The following is a 14,094-nucleotide window of genomic DNA, read 5'->3' on the forward strand; positions in this document are numbered from 1 at the left end:
CATTGGATACCATTAACATCTGACGTCGTCAATGGCATTAAAGATGATTATTCAAAGTCCTCTCAGTTTAATGAATTGGACATTCTATCGCCAATGGTAGACAATGAGTTAAATATTTCTTAAAATCAACTTTAGGGTGGTATTTGGGGCCATAATCGGAGTATTTCTGTTCTCATTTTGTTTTAACATTTTATTGATTTATAATTCATAAATATTATCAATCATTATATACATATAATTGATACTTGGCTTCCACATAGGTGGACATATTTTGTGTCATGTGGGCCACACTTGTTTACCAAATCTTAATATTGTGCCCTACATGTCCCAAAATCTAAATATGATGTCCACCTATGTAGATGCCAGGTCTTTATTTGTTTTGTTTAATACCAATAAGTCACTTGCTACATAAAAGTTTAAAGAGGATTTACTTGCTTTGATAGCACATGCTAATGCAACTATATGAAATGTCATAAAATGTTTTAACTCATTAGCTGCGGTTAACGGCGATAGACGTCCAGTCCAAGCGTCCATTTTCTTACACCACAGTCTGCATGCAGAGCCCTTCTCGCAGTTTATGAGGTGTTGTTTTTGTAAAAACTCCAAATGTAGTTATTTACTCCCGTTCAGTTTTTACTGAACCCGTTTTGGTGTTGAGTTCCACTGTTGGCCACCAAGTGGCGCTCAAAGGCTATTTCTATCATTCAAAGTGTACTGCGTTTGTGACCTGACGCAAAACAGTCCAGCGTTTCTTTGAAAGTACTTCAAGATAGCGTGAAATTGCTGTATTTATGAAGTATACGGCTATAAATGGACACATTTCATCTAATCTACCGTTACCGACACCAATAGGGGTGTGTTTAGAATATAATGCGGCGCCTTAAATATTATACGAGTTCCCTCACAGCCTAAGCACACAGTTTCCGATTCCGAACCGGAGTGTAGCCGACTACGGACGCTATTCCGAAAGCACCTTTTTAATATCATCCGAAACACTACTATTTATTTATATAAAGGTATTGGTTTAGGGAAGAATGCTGACGGCGACTCCACAAGTGGAGCTTTCGGAGGCGAAACGTCGATAGATCTGTATTTAACGCCATGGCAAGCGTAGAACTTTACACCAAGGTAATTTTTTTTTAACCTTTCAGTCAACTGTCTCCTCTTGTGCTGTGCTTTAACAACCCAATCTCGTAAATTCATAAATAGGGGTACATATTCATGTTTATGGGGTACTCTATTACGACTGCTGTGCCATGTGTTTCAAGGTAAAAGCACAAGTTACTACTACCATAGTTACATGGTCTAGAAGTTTTATCGTGTAACTTTGATTATTATTTTTTTTTCATTAACTTTTATATATTGACTATTTCAGGTATATGTTTTGATCAGTCACGGTCTATATTTAAAAACATGTATCTGTACTTTCTACTTATTTATTTGACCCTTTTCTTATCCTGCCTTAGGGCGAGTGACTATTTTTGGTAATTTGAAAAAAAAAAAAAAAAAAAAAAAAAAAAACTCCATAAAGACGTGGAGTGAATATATGTGGCCATCATATTTTGGGATACATATGCCAAATTTTGAACATTTGGTTTTTAAGTGTGGCCTATATGACTCAAAATTGTCATGATTCAGGGTGTGTGGGGAACCAAATCCATGGGAACAAGTAGGCAAGAGCCAATGTATATATGTGTCTGTTTATGTACTGTGTGTCTGCAAGTCACTGCCAACCTCCATGTTTAAATGGATTGGACATCTGTCACCTTCAATGACACCAAAACACAGCCAGCCGCTGAATTTTCAATGCTTCTGACCTTGTTTCTCCCACACCTGTATACTAACTAGGATGCTCGGGTGTGGCTCCCAGATACTGTGGAAGTGTGGAAGTCAGCAAGGCTCCTCAAAGATTACGCTCCTGGTGACCAGATGTTATTTCTACTGCTGGATGATGGCACTGTAAGTTACAGCGGATGGAGTACAGTACAGTGAATATACATTGAAAACAGTCTTGGTGAAATAGTAGACTTTTCCTGATATAAAAAAAGAGCTTCTGACTGATATTTTAAAGACTTAATACAGTATTTGTTCATGCTAATAGTGTGTTCGCTTCTATGTATATACAGTGGGGAGAACAAGTATTTGATACACTGCCAACCATTGGCAGTGTATCAAATACTTGTTCTCCCCACTGTAGCCCCTCAACTGTGAGTAAATCAATAAAATGCAAAAACAAAACAAAGCATGGCACCAGTGTAGCCAAGTAAGCCAAGGGCAGACATGGATGAACACAGTGCTTGAAGGAATTTAAATGTTGAGCTCTTATGTCGAGTTGGGACATGCAGGTGTATAGTGACTTAAGGCAAAGTTATCTTGCGCAAGACAGTCAGTCCCTCAGTAGCTGTAAATCATTTCAGATTCTACTTGGTCATAGAACTAACTGTGCATCATGTGTTTTTACAGCAAGTAGAACACAAAGTAGATTCCCGAAGAAATAATCTGCCACCTCTACGGAACCCCAACATCTTAGTGGGGGAAAACGACCTCACTGCCCTCAGCTACCTCAATGAACCGGCAGTCTTACACAACATCAAAGTGCGCTTCATCGACTCTAGGCTGATTTACACGTACTGTGGTAATGGGCGTCAGTCGTCTCGTTTGAGTCACACTATCTGTTGCTGTAGACTTTGGAGTTGTGCTCACTGTATGCACTGACCTCATTTATATGATCCTGATTACTGTGGGGCAAGTTGGTTTTAAAGGAACACATACTAAAATACTTTTTTATTGCAATAAACAGGCATTGTTCTTGTCGCCGTCAATCCTTATGAGAGTTTGCCCATCTATGAGGCTGACATCATCCATGCCTACCACGGGCAGAACATGGCTGACATGGACCCCCATATATTTGCAGTGGCCGAGGAAGCATACAAGCAGATGGCCAGGTTTTCTTAACTTTTGATTTCTACTGCCTGATAATTATTGTTATTGCTCATTACGTATCTCCCATCTTTATACAGAGATCAACAGAATCAGTCCATAATCGTGAGTGGTGAGTCAGGAGCTGGTAAAACAGTCTCTGCTAAGTATGCTATGCGCTACTTTGCTACAGTCAGCGGGTCCTCTGGTGACGCTGATATTGAAGAGAAGGTTCTGGCCTCCAATCCCATCATGGAGGTAATGCTTAACACTGCGGAATATAGTGGTATGAAAAAGTATCTGAACCATTTGGAATTTCTCACATTTCTGCAGAAAATCACCACCAAATGTGATCTGATCTTTGTCAAAATCACACAGATGAAAAAAATGGTCTGCTTTAACTAAAACCAGCCAAACATGTATAGGGTTTCATATTTTAATGAGTATACTATGCAAACAATGACAAAAGGGAGAAAATAAGTAAGTGAACATCACATTTAATATTTTGTGGCCCCCCATTTGGCAGCAATAACTTCAACCAGACGCTTCCTGTAGTTGCAGATCAGTCTGGCACATCGATCAGGACTAATCTTGGCCCATTCTCCACAAAACCGCTGTAGTTCAGTCAGATTCCTGGGATGTCTGGCATGAATCACTGTCTTTAGGTCATGCCACATCATCTCAATGGGGTTCAAGTCTGGACTTTGACTTGGCCACTCCAGAACGTGTATTTTGTTCTTCTAAAACCATTCTGAATTCTGTGTTCGGATCATTGTTTTGTTGCAGCATCTATCCATCCATCCATTTTTAGCTTCAACTGTGACTGTGACCGACGGCCTCAGGTTTTCCTGCAAAACATCCCAATAACCTTTTGAATTCATTCTTTCATTAATGATTGTCAGTTGTCCAGGCCGATTCACGGTGGGGATGTGGTGCTAATGTTGGTTTTCCTCCACACATGACGTGTGTTATTCCCAAACAATTCAACTTTGGTTTCAACAGTCCACAAAATATTTTGCCAAAACTTCTGTGGAGTGTCCAAGTGCGAGCAATTAAACGAGCAACAATGTTTTTTTAGACAGCAGTGGCTTCGTCTGTGGAGTCCTCCCATGAACACCAGTTTTGGCGACAGTTTTACAAATAGTTGATGTGTGCACAGAGATATTAGACTGTGCCAGTGATTTCTGTAAGTCTTTAGTAGACACTTTTGGGTTCTTTTTTTAACCTCTGAGTATTCTGCGCTGAACTCTTGGTCTCAACTTTGGTGGACGGCCACTCCTTGGGAGCGAAGCAACAGTGCCAAACTCTCTCCATTTGTAGACAACTTCTCTGACTGTCGATTGATGAACATCCAGACTTTTAGAGATGGTTTTGTATCCTTTCCCAGCTTTATACAAATCAACAATCCTTGATCGCAGGTCTTCAGACAGCTCTTTTGACCGAGCCATGATGCACATCAGACATTGTTTCTCATCAAGATATTACTTCTTACCAGGTGTGTGTTTTATAGTGGGCAGGGCAGCTTTGGACCACTAATCAGTGATTGGGCACAGACCTAACTTAAATTGTTTGGTAAAAATTGGTTTCAATTGCTCTTTAAGTCTCCTTAGGCAGAGGGTTCACTTACTTATTTTTCCCCCTTCTGTCATTGTTTGCATGGTATCCTCATTAAAACATAAAACCTATAAATGTATGGGTGGTTTTAAAGCAGACACTGTATTTTCATCTGTGTGATTTTGACAAAGATCAGATCACATTTGATGGGGATTTTATGCAGAAATGTGAGAAATTCTAAAAGGTACAGATACTTTTTCATACCACTGTACATTAATTAATATGATCCATATATTTAAGGTGCACTTACACAATTAAATTGAGATCCAATAAGAGCTGCAGCCAAAATTTTGACACAATGTTTGCTTGTCCAATGTTGTTAGAGGTTTTGTGTGCATTTCTTTTAGGCCCTTGGTAATGCTAAAACGACTAGGAACGACAACAGCAGTCGCTTCGGGAAGTACATCGAAATCGGGTTTGATAAGAAGCATCGCATCATTGGAGCTTATATGCGAACATACTTGCTGGAAAAGTCAAGAGTTGTTTTTCAGGTAAATTTCCCATCCCGCCTATCGTTATATTTTTTTATTTTCTGCATTTGTGCAACATGATGATCAATGTTTAAATGCATGCATCTTCTTTACTTTCAGGCCCATGGAGAAAGGAACTATCATATATTTTACCAACTGTGCGCCTCATCTCATTTACCAGAGTTTAAAACCTTCAAATTAGGCAAGTGGAATTTAGACACAACATCTTGACTTGATTCGGATTTGCAAGCAATGTGAGAACACTGTTGTTTACTACCGATTTGTCTCCTATTTCAAGGTGATGCGAATGATTTTCACTATACTAACCAGGGTCGCAATCCAATAATTGAGGGCGTGGATGATGCCAATGATATGTGCAACACAAGAAGAGCCTTTTCATTATTAGGTGAGTACCGTAGTCAAGTACTATGTACAAATTTGCTTTAACAGAACAGAAAATGTCAATTTTTCAAGTTATGTTATAAAAAGAACTCATTTAGAGCTATTCAACAGAAAATTTGAGTTCAGAAGTGAGCATGAACCCATTGTTTAATATCTATTCACTAACTAAAATATAGTGATGACTAGGGATGGGAATCGAAATCCGATTCCAATTCAGAACCGGTTCCTAGTTTTTCGAGGCCTCGACATCACAATGAAAAAGCCTTAACGATCCCTTTAACGAGTCCTGAAGACGCATATTGCGTCGTGACTGTCTTGTTGTTCAAACGCATCAAACTAGCATGGCGCCAAGAACCACCCGCTCCAAAGTTTGGCTACACTTCACCAGGAAAGAGGGTGAAAATGAAAGGTTACGATGGTTTAGCACGAAGCACGAGCATTGCAGCCATAAACATAACAATGACAGCACGTAGGTTCAAACGCTCGAAAGTGTGTCTTCACTTCACGAGGAAAAATTACAACAAAACGACTTGCAATCATTGCAAGGTGGAGATAACTGCATTGGGAGGGAAGGTGGGGATAACTGCATCGGGAGGGAATAGACTGCATTGTCCTCACCGAGACAGCTGTACAGCTAGCTAAACTCCGAAATGACGATACAGAAGACGTTGGTATAATTTGCTGACTTTATTCAACCATCACTTGAAGAGTGAAACTAAAAATAGAAATGAAACAAATCAATTTCGTCCCCAATAACAAACAGGTTTGCATCAACGTAAATCAGCGATGATTAGCTGCTAATTCAGTAATAACAACACAGTTAGCATGCGTTTGCTAGCATTAGCACATCGTTCAAACCACTACACAACTGGATTTAAGTGTCCGATCGCGAGTGGAAACACGCAACAACAACACAAAAGACGATACATACAGGCGTTGCCTCTGTAGATATTTTACAAGCATTAACAAAGAACGTAGGGTAGTAGCAGTGCTTCCCTCTCTCACTAACTCACTCACTCGCTTGTATGCGGCATTTCTTCTTCTTCGCGTGTTCGCGTGTAAGCGCGCTCTTCTTCACGTGAGCGCGTTCTTCTTCGCGAGAGGATGCGCAAGGGCGCCCCCACTTGAGCGTGAAAGCACCATAAAAACTAAAAGGCATGCATTTCAATATACTGGTAAATAATACGCTTTAACAGGGGTCCCCAAACTACGGCCCGCGGGCCGAATACGGCCCACCCCAACATTTGGTCTGGCCCCCTGAACAATACCAGAGAGCATTTTGAATATATTTTTTTTTCTCAATGGTGTTATTTATTTTCTGGCCTTTTTCTGTGAAGAACTCAGAGAGGGTTATTTGGTTATTATCTATTTGATTAATAGTGTTATTATTATAAATTATTATTATTATATTATATTATTATTTTTAATTTATTTACTTTTGTTCCGTGAAATATCCAGAAAGGGTTATTTGATTGTGGCTTTCTGAAAAACAATAATTTTTTACATTTAGGCACTCCTGCAGTCGTCACACTTTTTCTGTTACAAACTGACCCCGGCCCCTAATCAGAGAGGGGAAAAGTTATGCGGCCCTCACTGGAAAAAGTTTGGGGACCCCTGCAAGTTTAACACATTTTGTTAACGGCAGACCAACGACCTATATGCCAATATATATCAATATTTCTTATTTCTATTAGAAAAATGTTTCAGTAAAATGTTAAACATTCTTGTGCATTCGCCACTTATTGCCACAGCTAATATTGAGGCTTTGGGCCTCTTTTGACCTTGTTGTGAGTTTGTAAGGTTGTGACGTCTGATTAAACAAACTCGATGCCGATCAAAACGTTTGTTCTTCTTTTCCCCCAAATTAGAATCGATAAGAGAATCGATAAAGAATCGAATCGTTAAGCAATATCGATAATGGAATCGGAATCGTAAAAATCCTATCAATTCCCATCCCTAGTGATGACCGACATAGTCTGTGCTCTCCAAATACGGTGTTCCCACTGCCTGCACAATTCACTGCACACTAGTGTCTTTTACTACCTTAAATAATTATTTTCAAGAGTTTGTACACATTTGAGAGCTGCTGGAAACACTTTCACTGTGCCTTGTGCAATTAAAATCAAAATTATTTGAGTCCCTTTAACTAATGACGGTCTGACAACTTCTTAAGTGTGACAACCAACCCCAATTGCTGTGTTTGGCTAGAAGCTAATCGAACAGCTAGCGAGCAAAGGCTAACTAAAGAATGTCAATAAAATCTGTAGCTTTTACTTTTTTAATGTAACACTTTCATTACTAGAAACTTATTGGTTAAAAGCCCATGAAAAAAATGGTGAACACCTTAAAATGATGAAATTGATCTTTGGAAGAAAAAAACCCACTGCTTCTTACCTCAAAGTGATATAACACTGTACAGTAAAGAAAATGTAGATGATTTTTTTTTTTTATTAGTGCAATTCTGATAATTAAAATACTAATATTGCACAACACCGCCTTCTTGGGGTCGAGTAATAGGTAATAGGTTTGACAACCAATCCTGTCCTCCCCTACATATTCTCGTTTTTTTACTTTCAGGAATCTGTGAAAGCCATCAGATGGATATCTACCAGATATTGGCAGCCATTCTTCATCTGAGCAATGTGGAGGTGAAAGATCATTCAAGGGATAGAAGCAGCATTTCGGTAAGCACAAACAATATAAGCGGGGGTGATCATATGGTTGATGGAGATTTTCTCTTCGATTTCTTGCATTGTTATATTACTTGTCCTTAGCAAGAAAATGCCCACTTGGTGGTGTTCTGCGAGTTGATGGGGGTGCCCTGTGAAGAAATGGCCCACTGGCTCTGCCACAGGAAACTCCAGACGACCACAGAAGTATACGTCAAGGGTGTCTCTAAAATCGATGCAGTCAATGGCCGAGACGCCCTGGCCAAACACATTTATGCTCGACTCTTCAGCTGGATTGTTGGCTGTATTAACAATGTGCTCAAATCGACTGATAAACGACATTCATTCATTGGTGTTCTGGACATATATGGGTACGTTGTTATCATGATGGCTTTTTTCTTTTGCCATTTTTTACTGTCATTTTATTTCCCAATTCTCCTCGTTTTCTAGGTTTGAAACATTTGATACAAATAGCTTTGAACAGTTTTGCATCAACTATGCCAATGAGAAGCTCCAGCAGCAGTTCAATCTGGTATGTTTAGTGCTCTGTCTTCTTTATTGTCTCATCAAAAAATGCGTGGCAAAAATGGTCACCTTTTCTGTCTTCAGCATGTCTTTAAACTGGAGCAGGAAGAGTACATGAAAGAGCAAATTCCATGGACGCTGATTGACTTCTATGACAACCAACCATGTATCAATCTCATTGAGGCCAAGTTGGGCATTTTGGACCTTCTGGATGAAGAGTGCAAAGTAAAATGCTGCATTTTCTTGTTTGTTTTATGATGGTTAATAGCATTTTTGTGAGAATTAAGACTGTGAACACTCCAAAAGCAGTGTTCTATTATAATGATGTCGATTGCTGTCAATGGCAGTTAAACATGATCATTCAATGCTGGCTTTCCAAGTTAAAATATATTTAACTTTTATTGCTGTCAATGGCAGTGAAATATTTAAAAAAAATAAACTTGTTCTTCTTCCGTTCAATATAAGGGCTCCCAGCAAGTTTGTCGACTGTGAGCTTCATAGTGTCCGAATAAAGCAGACGGACAGATTCTTGCGAATTATAGTTTATAAGATGTCTCAGTTTTTCCTTTTTCCATAGATGCCAAACGGCTCTGACGGCTCATGGTCTCAGAAAATGTACAACACACTGTTAAAGCAGAACACTCACTTTGAGAAACCGAGGTTATCAAATACAGCCTTCATAATCCACCATTTTGCAGATAAGGTAAGATCATGCGAAATTTTTATATGTAAAGATTTTATTTTGGGAATTTTTTTGGCCTGTTCTCATCCTTGCATACTCTTGCCACCTAAACAGAATTTGACTTAATGAAAAATGTGTTCCATGCACTGCATCATTTCCTTTTGCGAAGGATGACTCAATGTTCTAATGAAGTTTTAGTTTCACTGCGAATACCAACAATGACTTGATTTACCTCAACATTCAGTTGTACCGTGTTTGGGAGACAATTTCAGCATGATGATTATTACATTTGCCCATTTTACACCTAAAACATTTCTGAGCTAGTTCTCTGTGCCCAGGTGGAGTACCAGTGTGGCGGTTTCCTGGACAAAAACAATGATACAGTCAATGAGGAGCAAATACACGTGTTGCAAAAGAGCAAGGTAATTTGTGTTTGTGGCAACTGCCATTGTGTATAGCAATATTTCCTTTCATTGTCCGAATGGATGTGCAACGGTCATTCAAAGGAAATTGTTGTTAATACCCATTCAGCTTGCAATTCAATTGGAAATTCATACGTGATGTTTTTACAAGCACACACCCAAATGTTGGCAAAATGGTTGCAGTTTATTGGAGGAAATAAACCACACATTCATATTGGATTTTAAATCAAAACTGCCACCTGGTGGTCACTGATTTTAAGGACTTCTTATTTTGTTTTCAGTTTGAGTTCTTGCTGAAGCTGTTCATGGGGAAAGAAAAAGCAACAAGTTCCAGCAAGGGACCCGCTACAAGCGTTAGTGGAAGATCTGGTCAGTTACAGAGAGGTAATAAGAAGACCGTGGGACTGCAGGTGAGGTCAGAAACAGGTGACCACTGGAATTTTAAACAACAAATAAATCCTAGTTCCTTTTATATTTTGCTAATATAGCTAATAAAACTTCATTTTTATAAAGTGGTTATCTCTTTTTATTAGTATTTTTAATAATTATTTATTTTTTTACATTCTTTATTAGAAATTGTTCATCTTCTCTATTATACAGTTTCGACAGTCTCTACATTTGCTGATGGACACACTTAACTCTACGACTCCCCATTACGTACGATGCATCAAACCGAATGACCATAAAGCACCATTCAGGTAAAGTGAAAAATGCTGATTTTACTAGAAATTCTCATTTGAATAACTCATGTACTTAAAAGGAAAACATTACCGAATATAAATTATCTTCATATTTCTTATATTTCTTCGAGAAAATAATGTTTGAATACAAGAATTGAAACCGCGATGAACGCTGCCATATCTTGTCAGTTCCAGTATCCACGCACATACACACTGATAGACTTGAGGCACAGGTACATGTGAGAATGAGTGCTGTTGTGTCGTGAGGAAGGGCAGTCAATCTGCGATTTGATTGGATATAATAGTACTGGCATTCAAAAAATATCTGCTCCCATGTCAGGGGCCACTTCCTGGCAATATTCTTACTTTTTTTCTTCATTACACATAAGAAAAATGAAATTCCGTGTCTTTTCAATATATCAAACAAGATTTTTTTTCTGTGGAATACACATTATTAATATATTGTCTTTCACTCTAATAAAGCTTGGACCCTTTAAGGGCAGTGCAGCAACTACGAGCATGCGGCATCCTGGAAACCATCCGAATATCAGCTGCCGGATTTCCATCCAGGTCTCAGTGACAGACGCATCTTTGAAAAACTATAAATGATTAATACACAGGGGCAGTGTTTGTAAGGAATACTTCTACAGTATGTTTCTGAATGTTCCAGATGGACCTATCAGGAATTCTTCTGTCGTTACCGCGTCCTTATGAAGCAAAAGGATGTTCTCCATGATGGAAAGCAGACTTCTCAAAATGTCCTAAAAAAGCTCATCCAGGTGTATATTAAAGGCAGGATCTCGGTCATAACAATGTCTATATTAATGATACTGAAATGTGGGTTTGTTCCCAGGACCAGAACCTGTATCAGTTTGGTAAAAACAAGATCTTCTTTCGAGCTGGCCAGGTGGCCTACTTGGAAAAGCTGCGTTCTGAGCAGTTACGAAGGGCTTGCGTCAGCATTCAAAAAACCATCCGTTGTTGGCTGGCACGTAAAAAATACCTGAGGATGAAGCAATCTGCCATAACCATTCAAAGACATGTACGAGGTCACCAGGCACGTTGGTGAGCAGACTGACTTACATCACGCGAAGAAGAAAATATTTAGTATTTTTCACAAGAAATGTTACATTTGCTTTCCCCTTTTCAGTTATGTAGCATTTTTAAGGAGAACAAAAGCAGCCATCATCATTCAGCGCAGCGTTCGAATGTGGGCGGCCAGAAGAGCCTACCGAAAGCTGCGCTCAGCAGCTCTTGTCATTCAGTGCTTCTTCAGGGCGCATGCAGCTAGAAAGCTGTATTTTAGGGTAATGTCGCATAGAATATAAACCCCTTATAGGGCACCCATTTGTTGCCGTTGACGGCGCTAGACGTCACTGCAAGCCCAGTCAAAATGGATTGAAAGTTTAGCACAGTCAGTGGGACTGAAAGATGATCATTCACAGCCAGTCTTCCTAGTTTAGATAAATATATTTTTATTAGTTAAAGTGTAAAGACCCTCCAACCAAAATAGTCTGTTTTTTGTACTTACAAATTTACTCTTATGTGTTTGCCATAAGCTCACCTAAATGTTCTGAATCATCACTTTCCAGATGTTGTATGAGCAGAAGGCTTTGGTCATCCAAAAGTGGGTGAAAGGCTGGTTGGCAAGGCAGCGCTATCAACGTTCTCGGGCAGATATCGTCCTGCTGCAGAGCTGTGTGCGTCGTGTACTGGCCAAGAAGGAATTAAAGAAGCTGAAGGTTGAGGCGCGCTCTGTGGAGCATCTCAAGAATCTCAATGTTGGCATGGAGAACAAGATTATGCAATTGCAATGCAAGATAGATGAGCAAGTAAGAATATTACATTTCTGGGTATGTTCTTATTTTCTAATACTGACTGTGGCCACACTGCTGGATTTATGTTGGAGAAAAAACATCTTTAACCCTTTTTGGGCACTAATTTATTTACAATGAAATTTAAAACAAAAAACAAAAAAACAAACAACTTTAAAGTGTTATTGGGGGTCATTACCAGAGTGCATTTTTGTTTTGTATTCATTTTCAGTATATTATTTTTGTTTTTAATCTACAATTTAATAATTAAAAAAAATACTTTTATTCATAGAAAAAGATTATACACCAAAAAATGAATAATTTAAACACGGAAATGTATCATAGTGTTCCAAATAGAATATTTAATAATAATTAAAATAATACTGAAAATGAAATCAAATTAATCATATCATCATTGTTTTTTAAAAAACCCAAAATAGTCACTTTCCCTTGAAAATTTGTGTTTTAAATTTTTTTACATATTTCTTGCAAGGATTGTAACCTGGAATCGTAATCTTCATAATTGTCTGTACTTTGTCATTTTGAATTTTCTCTAACTATTGAGTCGCACCAACCAAAAATGCACAATGAAGAGGGGCAAAAAAACCAAGTCACACTGGAATATAAGTTGCATTTTTAGGGGTATTTTTATTTTATCAGCGAGAGAGACCAAAAACATTGTACTTTATAGCATGGCTATAAAAGTTACATAGGTGTCTGTTGACAGCCCAGCCAAACGATGAAAAAAAAAAAGTGACTTATAGTATGGAAAATACTGTAATTCGTGCTAATACAATTAAGTCCATTGAAATACTAGGAATGTGAAAAATGAATGTCATTCACTCCAGTGATAGCGATAGACGTCAAATGCATTTTGACTGTGGGGTGAGATCATTCACTGCCAGCCCCTACAAAATGCATTGGAGGTCTATCGGCGTCAATGGCGCTGGTAGTTATTGCTGTTTGTTTGCTATGAGGAAAAACAGACAACTTTCCTTAAAACACTGTAATCGGGCGTTGTCATCTCATCACATGCACACCATGTGTTTGCATGCCCCCACAGCACAAAGACCTCAGAGTGCTCAGCGAGAAACTGACTGTGACTGTCAAGACCCAAGATATGGAGAGAGCGCGACACAGCAAAGAGATTGAAAGTCTTCAGAAATTAGAGCAAAAGGCCAGAAGCAAGGCAGAAAATATCCCCTCCTTGATGGAGCAGCTTTCCTTCCTTCAGCAAGAGCTGGAGAACACGCGTAATGAAAAGGAAATCCTGGAAGATCAGAGCAACGTCTACAAGGAGCAGACACAACAGGTCGGCATTCTTTTCTTGCATTTTATTTTTTCTTGTGTCTTCCTGAATTTGGTTTGTCATGGTGCCCGACAACCGTCAAAGGTCAATGTTAAGTCAACTGTATGCTGTCATTGTCTGCTGCTACAACTGCATGACATTGCTGGATGGAGAAAAGCCGCATGTGTTAAATCAGTAGATGTTAAACATGCCAAATAAAAATACAGCACTACTACAGCATTTTGAAATTGTTTTTTTATTTGCTATCAGGTGGTACAGGAATTAAATATGAAGAACAGCTTGCTGAACGATGATAAAGAAAACCTTAATAAACTCATTCTGGAACAAAAACAACAGTTAACAGGTAACAAAATTGAAAAATTTGTTGGCTTCCTAATTTAAAAATACAACTAATGTTATCAGAGATTAAAGCCAAGGTGGAAAACACTGAAAAACTACAGGAAGAGTTAGTTGAAGAGCGTTCCCGCTATGAAAAACTGATGTGTGAATACCTACAACTACAGGAGCTTCATAAAGACCTAAAGGACGAACTGCAGCTCAGGCTGGTTAGACATATTTTTTAAAATCTGTGTTTTGTTTCTTACAATG

The 14,094-nt window shown here is 38.7% G+C and overlaps 1 protein-coding gene across 2 annotated transcripts in view; it reads left to right on the plus strand.

The window, feature by feature from the left end:
• The first annotated feature begins 731 nt into the window (after positions 1 to 731).
• Positions 732 to 14,094, plus strand: part of LOC130916051 (unconventional myosin-Va-like) — a 29,009-nt gene continuing 15,646 nt past the window's right edge. The window contains exons 1-24 of one of the 2 annotated variants that reach the window (XM_057836422.1): positions 732 to 1,128; positions 1,849 to 1,959; positions 2,464 to 2,635; positions 2,801 to 2,945; positions 3,021 to 3,177; positions 4,881 to 5,024; positions 5,124 to 5,205; positions 5,302 to 5,409; positions 7,983 to 8,089; positions 8,180 to 8,445; positions 8,525 to 8,606; positions 8,684 to 8,824; positions 9,177 to 9,302; positions 9,620 to 9,703; positions 9,985 to 10,113; positions 10,304 to 10,401; positions 10,867 to 10,953; positions 11,054 to 11,162; positions 11,237 to 11,448; positions 11,534 to 11,690; positions 11,976 to 12,215; positions 13,261 to 13,509; positions 13,756 to 13,849; positions 13,909 to 14,051. In XM_057836422.1, the coding sequence (XP_057692405.1) occupies positions 1,102 to 1,128; positions 1,849 to 1,959; positions 2,464 to 2,635; positions 2,801 to 2,945; positions 3,021 to 3,177; positions 4,881 to 5,024; positions 5,124 to 5,205; positions 5,302 to 5,409; positions 7,983 to 8,089; positions 8,180 to 8,445; positions 8,525 to 8,606; positions 8,684 to 8,824; positions 9,177 to 9,302; positions 9,620 to 9,703; positions 9,985 to 10,113; positions 10,304 to 10,401; positions 10,867 to 10,953; positions 11,054 to 11,162; positions 11,237 to 11,448; positions 11,534 to 11,690; positions 11,976 to 12,215; positions 13,261 to 13,509; positions 13,756 to 13,849; positions 13,909 to 14,051 (3,270 nt within the window). In that variant the 5' untranslated portion in view covers positions 732 to 1,101. Of the gene's footprint in view, positions 1,129 to 1,848; positions 1,960 to 2,463; positions 2,636 to 2,800; positions 2,946 to 3,020; positions 3,178 to 4,880; positions 5,025 to 5,123; positions 5,206 to 5,301; positions 5,410 to 7,982; positions 8,090 to 8,179; positions 8,446 to 8,524; positions 8,607 to 8,683; positions 8,825 to 9,176; positions 9,303 to 9,619; positions 9,704 to 9,984; positions 10,114 to 10,303; positions 10,402 to 10,866; positions 10,954 to 11,053; positions 11,163 to 11,236; positions 11,449 to 11,533; positions 11,691 to 11,975; positions 12,216 to 13,260; positions 13,510 to 13,755; positions 13,850 to 13,908; positions 14,052 to 14,094 lie in introns of those variants that run through there. The other variant, XM_057836424.1, reaches the window with a different exon arrangement.

The sequence above is a fragment of the Corythoichthys intestinalis genome, chromosome 5 (genome assembly GCF_030265065.1).
Source record: "Corythoichthys intestinalis isolate RoL2023-P3 chromosome 5, ASM3026506v1, whole genome shotgun sequence".
Classification (NCBI taxonomy): domain Eukaryota; kingdom Metazoa; phylum Chordata; class Actinopteri; order Syngnathiformes; family Syngnathidae; genus Corythoichthys; species Corythoichthys intestinalis.